General features: G+C 38.2%; 2 protein-coding genes and 1 non-coding gene across 4 annotated transcripts in view; 2 read left to right on the forward strand and 1 right to left on the reverse strand.

The window, feature by feature from the left end:
* Positions 1-182: 182 nt before the first annotated feature.
* trnai-aau (transfer RNA isoleucine (anticodon AAU)) lies at positions 183-256 on the forward strand. Its single transcript has one exon. It is a non-coding gene; the product is annotated as a tRNA-Ile (tRNA).
* A 1,124-nt stretch (positions 257-1,380) lies between these two features.
* Positions 1,381-5,917, reverse strand: aptx (aprataxin). 2 transcript variants are annotated; one of them, XM_008286491.1, is made up of 7 exons: positions 5,715-5,917; positions 4,174-4,220; positions 3,655-3,927; positions 3,487-3,546; positions 3,132-3,358; positions 1,932-2,035; positions 1,381-1,828 (listed from the first exon to the last, which is right to left on the reverse strand). In XM_008286491.1, the coding sequence occupies exons 1-7, from the start codon at positions 5,842-5,844 to the stop codon at positions 1,674-1,676; spliced, it is 996 nt and encodes a 331-aa protein (XP_008284713.1). In that variant the 5' UTR covers positions 5,845-5,917; the 3' UTR covers positions 1,381-1,673. The 2 variants fall into 2 exon arrangements, with proteins under 2 accessions (XP_008284713.1, XP_008284720.1); XM_008286498.1 differs by lacking the exon at positions 4,174-4,220.
* Positions 5,918-5,945: 28 nt separating this feature from the next.
* Positions 5,946-13,046, forward strand: part of dnaja1 (DnaJ heat shock protein family (Hsp40) member A1) — a 17,192-nt gene continuing 10,091 nt past the window's right edge. Inside the window, exons 1-8 of the mRNA XM_008286477.1 lie at positions 5,946-6,035; positions 8,095-8,245; positions 8,333-8,525; positions 10,256-10,360; positions 10,572-10,799; positions 10,901-11,015; positions 11,346-11,461; positions 11,571-11,671. Of these exons, the coding sequence (XP_008284699.1) occupies positions 8,114-8,245; positions 8,333-8,525; positions 10,256-10,360; positions 10,572-10,799; positions 10,901-11,015; positions 11,346-11,461; positions 11,571-11,671 (990 nt within the window). The 5' untranslated portion in view covers positions 5,946-6,035; positions 8,095-8,113. The remainder of the gene's footprint in view (positions 6,036-8,094; positions 8,246-8,332; positions 8,526-10,255; positions 10,361-10,571; positions 10,800-10,900; positions 11,016-11,345; positions 11,462-11,570; positions 11,672-13,046) is intronic.

The following is a 13,046-nucleotide window of genomic DNA, read 5'->3' on the forward strand; positions in this document are numbered from 1 at the left end:
TGTCTATATCTACAAGCAAAGTGCAAAGTATTTGCACATTTCCACAGGAGGCGGTAAGATTTCATCATTTAAAAAGAGGCCAGCACTTGTATCAGAACTTACCAGCTAAACCATCCGTTAATGGCCATGGCTGTGAAGATTTTGTTTTAATCATATTATCATATGTTTCCGTGTGTGAACATGGCCGGTTAGCTCAGTTGGTTAGAGCGTGGTGCTAATAACGCCAAGGTCGCGGGTTCGATCCCCGTACGGGCCACTGTACGTTTTTTCATATTTTCCCTTTTGTGTCTTCTACTTAGAGTCAGATCTACCTCTTCTAAAAGCACTACATGACGCAGCAGCAAGTCAAAGCTCAAATTATGGATCTTTATTTTTTGTCTTTTTTTTGGGATAGAAACCTAACACTAGATGGCGACAAAGGGTTGCTCAGCCACTTTTACTGATATTTCTCTTAACACATAAAATAAATATTATAAGTTCTGCATTTGTTAGAGCGCAATAAGAAACGTGAACATGACAATCCAGTTATGCCTATGAACAAAAGCAGTCATCAGACTGATCAGACAGTTGGAGCATCTGTGTCGACGTGTGTTCAAAGGGGCTACTGTTTTAACTTCTTGTGATATTTAAGACAGAGAGGTTCAGTAGAAGCGCCAAATGTCTTGAATACTAACTGGTTTCAAAGCTCAGCAGGAGATCTGACAGGAAACTCACACTGTGTGAAACAGTAAGAGATTCGTAATCTTCACAGCATCCCACTCCAGCAGCACGCTTCTCAGTTTAGAGGGTGGCATCATGCAAATAAGTCGTCTTTTTTTTTTTTTCAGTCAGTAAAGTTAAACACAATGTTAGAAACAAAGGGGCAGTTACTTTCTCAGTTTCTGCCTAATTTCTGCTGAGTTTCCCCTCACCTCTGTCCAAGAACTTTCCCAGAGCCGCTGCAGGAGCAGGACACTGAACATTGTCAGACTCCTCACTCCCTTTACCATAAACTCTTTGAACTGCTGCCATCAGACAAATGTTTCTGGAGCATTAAAGGAAGAACCTCCAGACTGAGCAACAGCTTCATTCCCCAAGCTGTCAGAATGCTGAACTGCTGATCAGGATATGCACACACTCTTTTATTGATTATTTTATTTACTTAATTGCTTTAATTTATTAGATCCTGGAAAAATGCTTTCTCATCTTGCCTGTACTAATGTTGTTTGTACAGCAAAATGACAATAAAAACTTGATTTGATTGGATTTTGATTTAATTTCTGAAAATACAGAAAATTCCAAGAATAATTTACAAAAACAGATGGACTGTAAGACTTTCATAAACCTTTGCTTGACTTTGACTTAAAATGATAAAACAACGACGACAAAAAAACATCTGTGTTTAGTTCGTAGAAAACTTTAATGCAACATATTTAAACATGTTTGAAACTTCGGGAACTATTCAGAAATCTTAGAACTTGGCTGTCCTGACATCTGGCATTCAGCATGAACGATGTGCATCCTTACATTAACCTCTTAAACATAAGTGAAAATTCAACCACAGTTGTACATTCTATTCTGTTCACATAATTACAAGTCATAATTAACAAGCAAAACCAAATTTAGCATGGTGTGAATCCTACATGAAACCAATGAAAATCCAAAGCATTGGAATCTGTTTGAGGTCACAGTTGTTATCTGGGAAAGTGAGACTTCAGATGCTCCTTCAGAGCTGGTATAGTAGGAAGATCTTTGCAACACATGTGGCAGCGAAGAGGCAGCTTCAACAACTCACTGGTGCCTTCTTTTACAGTGACCCTTCCATTTGTTTCAAGCATCTGAATGACATCTGTGTGAAGTCAAACACTGTGTTAATTCACTGCAATGGCCAGCGTGTGCCACAGCAGTCAACAACTGATAGAAATAAATAAAACAATTGAATTTTCTCTTACCATGAGACTCAATAAAATAGTCAGTTGTAAATGAGTTCCAGTGTTTTTTGTTCTTCAAACAAGGAGAGTCAAAGTCCTGGCTGATCACATGGAGGTGAACATGACTGAAAAAGAGTACAAAATAAAACAAGTATTTCTTTTTTTTGCATGACTGTTTCAGGAGGGTGTTGAGCCTCCTTCACATGAACATCCTGCTTGAATTTGTCAAATTTTACTAAAAATGACAAATACTGCACACTGCTGTCAAGTTTCTTTGTTTTTTATTTGAATGATTTTGTGTAAATCTTAGCAACAGCATCCTAACCACCAGAGGTGGATGGTCAGGTTACTGCTTGTGTTTACTTTCTGTCTGCAATAAAAGCATACAGTCAAGAAAACAAAAGTACAACTGGACAATGTCTCCCAATCACTGTTTTCTCCTCTGTTTTGTTACGCCCATAACTTTTACCACTAAGTGGTGGTAAAGAGTACAGTTTTGTGTCACAGGCACAATAAATGAAGCTGTACTAAGCTAAGAGTAAAAATAAATGCATTTATCTAAATTTCCTTCCAATGCTTCTGTGCATAAGACTTGGATGCACTACATGTTTATCAGTAAAGAACGTTTCCTATACAAAGGCAATTAAAAATGCTTTAAAACAAAAATAGGAAGTTTGATCAAAGGCATCCAGGTGAAAAACACAAAGTGGACTTTTGAGCTTAATTAATTTTGTATAAAATTCGAAATGATTAACCTACATTCCTGCATAGACAGAAATTGCCCCGCAAGATTTAAAATAGCTTTGTTGATACTGTCAGGGTTTTAGCTGACAAACAGCACTAATATGATGAGCTTTGATGTCAGAAAATCAATCCTGTAAGAAAAACTATGAGCAAATGCAGATTTTTTTTTTTTTTTTAATTACAAGGTGAATTAACTAGGTTTCATGTACAAACTGCAGATTCCAGAATTAGTATTTGAAACAAAAATAATAGTAATGCCTGGATGCTTAGTGAAAAGTCTGGTCCATTTCAAGCAAGATTCAAATCAGTTAACTCAAATCAGTGACTGTCTGGAATGCAAAATAATCATAAGTGCTGATATAAAACCCAGAGTGTTCAAAAAATAGCTGGCAGAGATATAAAATATGAAGAATTTGTGTTAAATGATAAAGTGGGCTCTCTGAATGTAATAGCACCATTCAAACAGTTCGTACTCACCTCATACTTGGGATGGCATGGTAACCTGTGCGGAAGCGTAGCGAGCTAGAATCTGGACACTGCTGAACCATTTGGTCAGCAACTCGCTGCATGTGTTTGACCAGATCACAGTGTTCCTCACACAAAGCCTTCAGACTGGGAATCGACTGCCATGGGAGGACGAGCCAATGGTGCCGAGCTTTGGGGTATTTGTCTTTAATGACTACTACTTTATCATCCTTGTATACCTAGAAAAAGTAAAATAGAGCCACTCAAGACTCAGACTTTGTGAGAATCGCATGCAGTCAAACATCCAGCTATGATTGAACTCATTAAGTGTGCCACAATGTGTAAATACTTTTTCTACAACATCTACCTGCATATTAGGGTCTTGCATTGAAGTCTTCAGGCCTTGGCTCCAATGTCCAGCACTTTCCTTCAATACATTGCAGGTAACATGTTTCTTATACCAGCTCTATAAATGATCCATACAAGAGAAAAATGTAGACACATTAAAAAGTACTACTGTTTTTCTTACACTTACTCTTTTGGCTTCTCCATGGCTGGCTGACACAGAAACCTCTTCTGTCTGTTTGGCTGCTTTCACAACCTGAGCCTCTCTCTTGCTCTCTCTGTCCTCTGAGGCTGACTCTCGAGGTCTTTTTGGGATGCTGTGGCTACCATTTGGGTCCTCTTTGAACTGTACAGTGTACGGGTAAAGCTGATTGACAATATGGAGCTGCTGTCCAGGCTTTATTTTGACCTCGTTGCCTTTTCCCACCACCACAGAGTCTATAGAGGTGGGGTTTAAGCCCAGCTTTAGAACAAAGACCAGATGAGAAAGCGTATTTAATAGCCAGTAGAAAATAATTCAAAAGTCATTTAAATAAAAAATGAATCATTGCAGCAGACAAACTAAACAGAAACAACGTGTGTCCAAAATGAGTACTGGGTTTCTAAAATAGCAGTAAGGCCTACAGGAATGTAAATAATTTCAGTATTAACCCTGTCTGTATTGTTTTAATGGCCTATATTGACAAAATCAATGTTTTATGTGCCTTACCTGTTTGACTTTGACATAACCTTTGTTGCATTCTGCTTTCAGTTCAACTAGTTGGAAAGGGATAACATTCGCACTGGTTAAAGTTTGTTTTAAATATGTACAAGCTTTTCAAATATGATTACTTTTACAATACATAAATACATAAGAAAGTGTGATGCCACATGTAAAAGAAAAAACAGGTGAGTAGTCTTCATGTCATTTTACAAGAGACGTTTAGGTTGAAAAAATCTGCCTCTATGTGTATGATGTTTCACTGACAATAAAATAAAATGTACAGGGGAAAATTGTTTATCTTTAGAATTCTTCATTTTATTAAACCCAAACAGCAACTTATAGCAGAATAAAGAAATTAACACACATTTTGTCTTTAACTTCTCCTTCTGATTTGACTGTAACAGCAAAATCACAGCCCATGAAAATAAGACATGACAATATTTAACTATTTTCTTTCATGGTCTATTCTGTTAATTATCTTTAGCATAATCAGTTTTTATAATGATCAACATTCAAACTGTTTCCTTTTTGACAACACATCTTTACATATTCTGCAGGTAAAACTGCATTTAAATTGAAATTAAATTATATTCCAAATAAACTGAAGCAACAATGTACACGGAAATCAATTTAAAACATAGTGCTAGTATGCTAAGGTGGATAACATTTGTTTACGAAACTTTTTGTGAAAATTAAGCTTGCTTTGCTAGTTTAGCTACTTGCCAATGCAGCCAGTCTATGAAACTGAAATGTACAGTGTTGTTACCTTGCTGCTGAGAGCCTTGTTTATCTTTGATAATCACTACTGGGCCTTGACCCAAGACAAGTGTGTATAAAGGCTGTGATTGCCCTGCTCACTGATACGCCAGCAAACCTGCATTTATCATCTTATGATGCTTTTGTGACAGATTTATCTACATTACAGCTACTTGTTTCAGGACTATTCTCGTTACTGACATTTTACTGTTCTAATGCAATCTAATTAAAATCACAGCAGTCTTGCAATAAATCTTTCTTTTTGAACTTTTTTTTGTTAGTCGGAGATTTTAATTCAACATAATGCAAATTTTGTGAGGTAATATTTAATAGCTGTGTTACACTAAATTGTGATATATATTAATGTTTTCTGTGACCAGCAACACAAAGGCCTTTTGCAGAGTTTAGCCACATGATGATACACTTTGTTCTTACATTTACTGAAGGACTCTACTACTCTACTCTAGCAGAGACCTACTCACACTTTTCATCACAAGTCTTAACACATTATTACTCTTTCTGAAAACAGAATATGTCTTGGCATACCATGCAGGTAAATTGAAGTGGAAAATGTAAATTAAATTAAAAGACAACTAAACAGAAAGAACAATTTAAACCATTATCAGTTTGAACCGTCTTCTCAGCACGCTTAAGTCGGTCGTATTTATTATAAAATTTTTGACATCTTCTTTTTACCTACTTACGGTAACAACTGAAGCTGGCGTGCTTTACAAATGTAGCTCCTAGTTAATGTAGCTCGTCTGTTAAATTGAATTGCAAAGGGCTATTACCTTGCTCCCGAGAGCATTTTTTGTCTTTGATAGTCGTTTCTGGGCCTCGACCCAGTACAACTGTCTGTAAATGAGGCAGACGGATGGGTTTGTGATTACCCTCCTCGCTAATAAGCCAGCAAATCGGCATTGTAGCATGTTACGGTGCTTTCCAGTTAGCTTAATCTACAGCACGATCCACGATTGTTTTGGGGACTGGTCTCGTCGCAGACTGCTGACGTCACCTGGACGCGACTCCCTCCATGGTTAGGAAGCTTCTGGAAGAGTTGCTGTGAACTGACGTCTCCCAGAAGCTGAGGGTTCAAAACATCTTCGTAAAAGGTCGGAAAATAGTGATTATCTCTACATATTATGTTTATATCAGTGTTACAAGTTTTTTTTTTTACTTATGCTTGGGGAAACAATCGATTTTGCAGTTTAGCTAACCGGGCTAACAGCAAAACCAGCCATGGCCTGATTAGCCCCAGTTTGTGCCCCTCATCATGCGGGTGACGGATGTAACTTAACCATCGGATTGTCTAATGGCTAATTACCCGGAGATGTTTGAAATCTCCAAATGTCGTTTAATAATGTGTCACATTTTGCTAAATGTGTTTCTGTAATCCACAAAGACTATTCTAATCGACTTCAATGATGACCAATTGTTTATTAACGGTTTACTAAGTTACAACTCTGCTCGCGATTCAAAACAAAGATGGCTACCTGACGTCGGGTACAGGACAGAGTTCCTACTAAATCAATGAGTTATTTGTTTTGTTTATTTGTTTTCTTTTTGGTCCAGGGAAATGTTCATATTCTAAACTGATATTTCTAAAATGAACTGAGACACAGTTTCTTGTTTGGAATTACCCAACTGTCAGCCATCCTGTATGGTCGACACTCAGCTGCCAGTTATTTGGTACACTTGACTGTCAAAGAAAAGAAATGCGATGACTTGGCACTAGCAGCTCCTGGCACTCCAGTGGCATCTTGTTTTCCTACAGTGATATAAGTGGGGTGAATATTAAGGTGTTTTCAGAGTTCTTTGATTTTAACTTTTGTGGGGAGTTTCTGCTGTTATTATGGGGCAGTACATGACAGAAGAAGAAAAAAACACTGGCAAGTAGAGAAATGAAAGGAAAAATACATTTTGTGACTTAAAATTGTGGACATAACATTTATAACCTCTAAACTATCATAGCACACTATATGAAGACCTTAGCATCATTCTATATTGACCACTTAAGTATGTTAATTTTGGTTGACACTAGGCTGCTTTGTAGAAGATGTCATGAAAATTGGAAAACAAGTTTGTATATAAAAATGTTAATCATGTAGCCTAGTTATTTTATTGTGTTTATTAACTAGCTCACATGTTGATAAACTTGGGTTTGCCCAATAAAGCTGTGTCTGTGCAAATATATTGCATAATGCAGTTACATTCTAGGCATAATTAATGTTATTCGGTGCTTGTTTCAAAATGGGTGAAATCATAACCTCCCTGGCAGTGGTAATTACATAAAAGGAATGTAAAACAGAACAGTGGAACATGGTTGCTCAGCAGACATGCTCTGCTGACCGGTTGTGAAATCCAACCAGGGCATTCAGCGCTTTCTTAACTAACAGCATGTCTTTCAGCTGCCAACAGTGCTACAGATTGCCTCTGCGGTACCACAGCCTGGCAGTTTGTGGAGCTGTTGGATTGTGTTGCATTACAATGAGTAGTATATCTTGTCTTTTCATATCAGATTGGGAGGGTACTAAGCTGAATCAAGACCCTATGCGTAACATATCAATGAACAGCAACAAGAAGCCTTCTGCTATAGTTCAGCCACATGAAGCACTCTTTTCTTTCAGTGATACGTAACATAATTTTATTCACATACTACTTGTAATGGCAATTTTTCCAGTGTCCTGTAATTGCCGTTATTGCACAGGTGGAGCAGAGTGAACCGATGCAGATCAAAAAACTGAATCTCCAGTCCTTATACTTGCTGTTCGTGGATGTTTATTCAATGATATATATGCAATGAAAATACAGCGGTTTTCCTATTGTGAATCTGGTATCTGTGCTGGTTTGATGCTGGTCTGCTGCTGATCTGGTGAGAACTGTTGGCCCTCCCCCTACCTGTGCCCACCTCTTCCTGTCACCTGTGCCCTCTACATATGCACCCTGTGTCCAAACAATAAAAATAATAATAATAATCCACATCAAATTACCTGACGACAACAAACATAAATGGCTCCTACACTACTCATCTAAACTTGTTCCATGTGATTACTCTGCATTCAGAGACCAGGTGTTTGTGGCAAAGATTTTCTCAGGTAGATTTAGAAGCGATCCGGTGCTAAATTCAAACTGAATATTTGAATACTAATTATGTTTTGTCTTCGTCCCAAGGTTATCTGTCAGAGGCAACATGGTCAAGGAAACTGGCTTTTATGATACACTGGGTGTGAAGCCTAATGCTACTCCTGATGAACTGAAAAGGGCCTATCGCAAGCTAGCTTTGAAATATCACCCTGACAAAAATCCTACTGAAGGAGAGAAGGTAACTACCTTTTTATCACACCTATGAACATCAGCCGCATTACAGGATATGTCTTAAAACCCTGTCTTTTTGTTTCTTTTTTCAAAGTTCAAACAGATTTCACAGGCCTATGAGGTGTTGTCAGATGCCACGAAGAGAGAGGTATATGACCGTGGAGGTGAAAAGGCTATCAAGGAAGGAGGAACAGGTGGTGGTGGTGGTGGGGGGAGCTTTGCATCCCCAATGGATATCTTTGACTTGTTTTTTGGGGGAGGCAGCCGAATGCACAGAGAACGAAAAGGTACGCAAACATCAGAAAAATTATCAGTGTGCTGTAATGATGTGTACAGTTGGTTAAGTGTCAGTGTGAAAATTTTGTGATCTGACTGACTTATAAAAAGCAAAAAAAAAAAAAGAAATGTGCATTTACTTGGAACAGTAGGGCTGCAACTAAAAAAAAAGATTTATCTCAGTTATTTTCCTTTTTATTTGTTGTGTTTTAAACAATTAGAAAACTGAAAAATGGCTAAATTTGTCAAATGATTGTAAAATGATATAAACAATTCATCAATTATCACAATAGGTGCCATATATGCATTCAGTAATTGTTGCAGCAGTCGTTTGCACCACATTTCTATCAGTTTTCATTTTCTCCACACAGTTGTGTTTTTAAGGGAAAATACTCTAATTTGGAATGAATCTACTCCTAATTCCAACTGCAGTTTGTGCTTGTGAGCAATCACAATGTATCAAAAATACGGGACGTGGCGCAAACAACACATTTTTGAGAGAATAATACTTAATTATGGCTTTTCATCGGCTGTCTTATTAGTGATTGTACAGATTGGCCTTAAACTATTGGGATATTCAAAATAGTAAAGACAAAGCTGCTCCCCAACTTGAGCATGAGTCCTCTTCTATCACAGTTTTCTCTCATTTATGTTTATTGCACAGTCACATGATGTGTGAATACTCTGTGAATAGTTCATTTTTATAGTGATTTAGTAGAAGAAATTTAGGCTTTTTCAAACATAGTTTGAAAAAGTAGTCTGTTATATGAAATTATAATTGATATTAAGAATTAAACACAAAGTGTGTGTATTGATGAAATTTTACCAATTGCTGGCTATGCTTGGACAGTATGACAGCATTGGGTATACTACGGCAGGGTTAGGATTAGGGCCAAAATGGCCACATATGCAAATTTTTTTTTTTTTTAAGTGTACAAGTTTAAATTTCAAGTGATCGTATTCGTGCAAGTGAACTATGATCATTCAGCTGTTTTGTTGTTGCTTTCACCAGCACTGGCAGCTACTACGTTAGCCACAGTGGTAGAAAGTATAACTTTTATTTTTTCCATGGCTCTTTCAATATGTTCCTGCCTGAGGTTCAACTCAGACACACATGATTACTGCCTAGACTTTTTACATTTAACTAACAGAGGTCTGCAGTATTATTACGCTGTATTGCTGTGAACAACCTGTGCCACCAGATGTCAGTCATGATATAGGCAGCTGGCAAAACTAAGAGCACAAAAAAGCAGGTTGATTAGGTTCACTAAATATGTATGCACTAAATTATGATCTGTTCCTTTTTGTCTGGTTTGTTGTTTTTCTGTAAGGATTTAATTTTCAGACTTTCTTTAAAAAAAATGTTAAAAGTTGTATAGGCTTTTTATTACACCTTTCTCAGTCAAACATCCCTCCAGATTAAATAACATTTAGTCTGATTCTGTTGCTCATTTAACAGCATTTAGCTTTATTGACATAAAGTATTTCATCCCAGCGAGACATTTGCAAGTAGTTGGTATTAGAAGGCAACTACAATGCCATACAGTGTGTGACTGATTTCTTTTTTTATAAGGCTATGATTACTATTTTACAAATCCCATTGTGCATCACGTACCATGACAGAAATCTGGGAATGCATTACAGTTTGAAAAAAATAGATGCTACTTGAGAATTTTGTCTTATTCTTAGAAGCAATATTACTTCTGTGACATGTCTGACAATGCTATGTGTTATTTTGCAGGGAAAAATATTGTTCATCAGATTTCAGTGACGCTGGAAGATCTTTATAATGGAGCAACACGAAAACTTGCTGTCCAGAAGAATACCATTTGTGAGAGATGTGAAGGTACAACTTTCTTTCACAAGTATCATTATTTGTGTCAGTTGCTGGACTTCTTTGATATTCCAAGTAGGGTTTTTAAGGTCAGTTGAGTAAAAGTAATCCACGTCTTGCTTACCAGGTCATCCCAGTTAATAGGTTAAGTATAAATAAACTTAAAACCAAAAACTCCTGACCTTTGTTAGCCAGGGTGCTTACAGTTTGTTTTTCTTGACAGGTCGTGGTAGTCGTAAAGGAGCAGCACAAATGTGCATGTCTTGCCATGGAACAGGAATGCAGGTTCGCGTACACCAGTTAGTACCAGGTATGGTACAGCAAGTGTCCACAGTGTGCCATAGTTGCCAGGGACAAGGACAGAGAATCAACCAGAAGGACCGCTGCAAATCATGTGGAGGGCGGAAGATCCTGCGACAGAAGAAGATCTTGGAAGTCCACATTGACAAAGGTGAGAGAAAAAGGAGAACCAGAATAAATTCATCCGTGTCTGTTGGAGGATGACATAGAGGAGGTTTGCACATATGTTACCTGGTGACTTGATTGCCACAGGGATGAGAGATGGCCAGAAAATTGTTTTCCATGGAGAGGGAGACCAGGAGCCAGGACTTGAACCAGGTGATATCATCTTTGTCCTGGACCAGCGAGATCATTCAAGTTTCACCAGGTAAAAAAATATTTTGTTACCAAGTGTATTTTTGTTACTGATGCCATCCTTGTGAGCAGATTTAACGATGGTGTGAGTCCAGTAAAATATGAGCAATATGTACAGGCAACTTGCAGTTTATTTATTGGAGAAATTTTTAAAAATGAGTGCAACTTTGTTTTTCACCGTGTTTGAATTTGACCTTGATTACATTTGCACCAAACGCATAATATTTTTTATTAAATCTACAGTTGATAGTAGCAGCACACACATCTTTTTTTTTAAACATCTAGTTCACTCAGTAAAATTACTTGCACTTTTTGTTCAACTTGTTCTTGCTTTTGTCATCAGGAAAGGGGAGGACCTCATCATGTCCATGGAGTTACAGCTGGTAGAGGCTCTGTGTGGTTTTAAGAAGCCTGTTCAGACACTGGACAACAGAACTATACTCATCACGTCGCATCCAGGTAAAGCTGATGTAGAATATTGCATTGTCCTACAGTCAGTCAACTTGTTTTTATGTATTATGTTTTTTATGACTAATGTGACCCATTGTCAATATGTTTTTAATCACAGGGGAGCTGATCAAACCTGGAGACACAAAGTGTGTCCTGAATGAAGGGATGCCCATGTATCGCAGACCGTTTGAAAAGGGACGTCTTATTATCCATTTTTCGGTAAGAAGTTCCTCAATATCCAAATTCTTCACCCTTTTTTCTTATTTATTAGGTTTTTACTTTACACATCAGGGGTTTTTCTAGAAAAAAATTGTATGAGGCACACCGTGTCAAGGGAGCGAAACGACCGAGGGGGGGTTGGTGTGGGGAGTGGTGACCCTATCATACATGTACACTGCAGCTCGGGGAATTCCCCCCGCCTTTTCCAGGAGCTGCGCCTGGATGACGGCCGCTTCCAGCACTATTTTCAGCTGATCCGGATCCAGTTTGACTACCTGTTGGAGAGGATCAGTATCACGATACGCGCGCAACGCAGCTAGAATCGTGTCATTCGTGCGAATAACTCGCTCATTTTGCGTCAATTGCGCCGCGGGACCTTTACTCGCATCTAATCGCGTCTTCACATTGACTTTACATGTAAATCATTCACACGAATGATCTTGCTCGTGTCTGGTGTGAACACAGGGTTCAATCGGCATTTTGGAAAGAGGGCGCAAGCCGAGAGTATGAGGACTCAGCGCCCCTGTAACATTGTTCAGACAAACCTCTGCACATATTTCACTGAAGCACCACTATCAAGACACATATACAGATGCTGTCATATAATTAGAATATCATGAAAAAGTTTATTTATTTCAGTAATTCCATTGAAAAAGTGAAACTTGTGTATTATATTCATTCATTACACACAGACCGATATATTTCAAATGCTTATTTCTCTTAATTTTGATGATTATACCTGATGAAAATCCCAAATTCAGTATCTCGGAAAATTTGAATATTGTGGAAAGGTTCAATATTGAAGACACCTGGTGCCACACTCTGATCAGCTAATTAACTCAAAACACCTGCAAAGGCCTTTAAATGGTCCCTCGGAATTATGGGGAAGAGTGCTGACCTGACAGTTGTCCAAAAAATGACCACTGACACCTTGCACAAGGAGGGCAAGACACAAAAGGTCATTGCTAAAGAGGCTGGCTGTTCACAGAGCTCTGTGTCCAAGCACATCAATAGAGAGGCGAAGGGAAGGAAAAGAAGTGGTAGAAAAAAATGTACAAGCAATAGGGATAACCGCACCCTGGAGAAGACTGTGAAACAAAACCCTTTCAAAAATGTGGGGGAGATTCACAAAGAGTGGCCTGCAGCTGGAGTCAGTGCTTCAAGAACCACCATGCACAGACATATGCAAGACATGGGTTTCAACTGTCACATTACTTGTGTCAAGCCACTCGTGAACAAGAGACAGCATCAGAAGCGTCTCACCTGGGCTAAAGACAAAAAAGGACTGGACTGCTGCTGAGTGGTCCAAAGTTATGTTCTCTGATGAAAATAAATTTTGCATGTCCTTTGGAAATCAAGGTCCCAGAGTCTGGAG

The sequence above is a fragment of the Stegastes partitus genome, unplaced genomic scaffold (assembly GCF_000690725.1).
Source record: "Stegastes partitus isolate 25-593 unplaced genomic scaffold, Stegastes_partitus-1.0.2 Scaffold11, whole genome shotgun sequence".
Taxonomy (NCBI): domain Eukaryota; kingdom Metazoa; phylum Chordata; class Actinopteri; family Pomacentridae; genus Stegastes; species Stegastes partitus.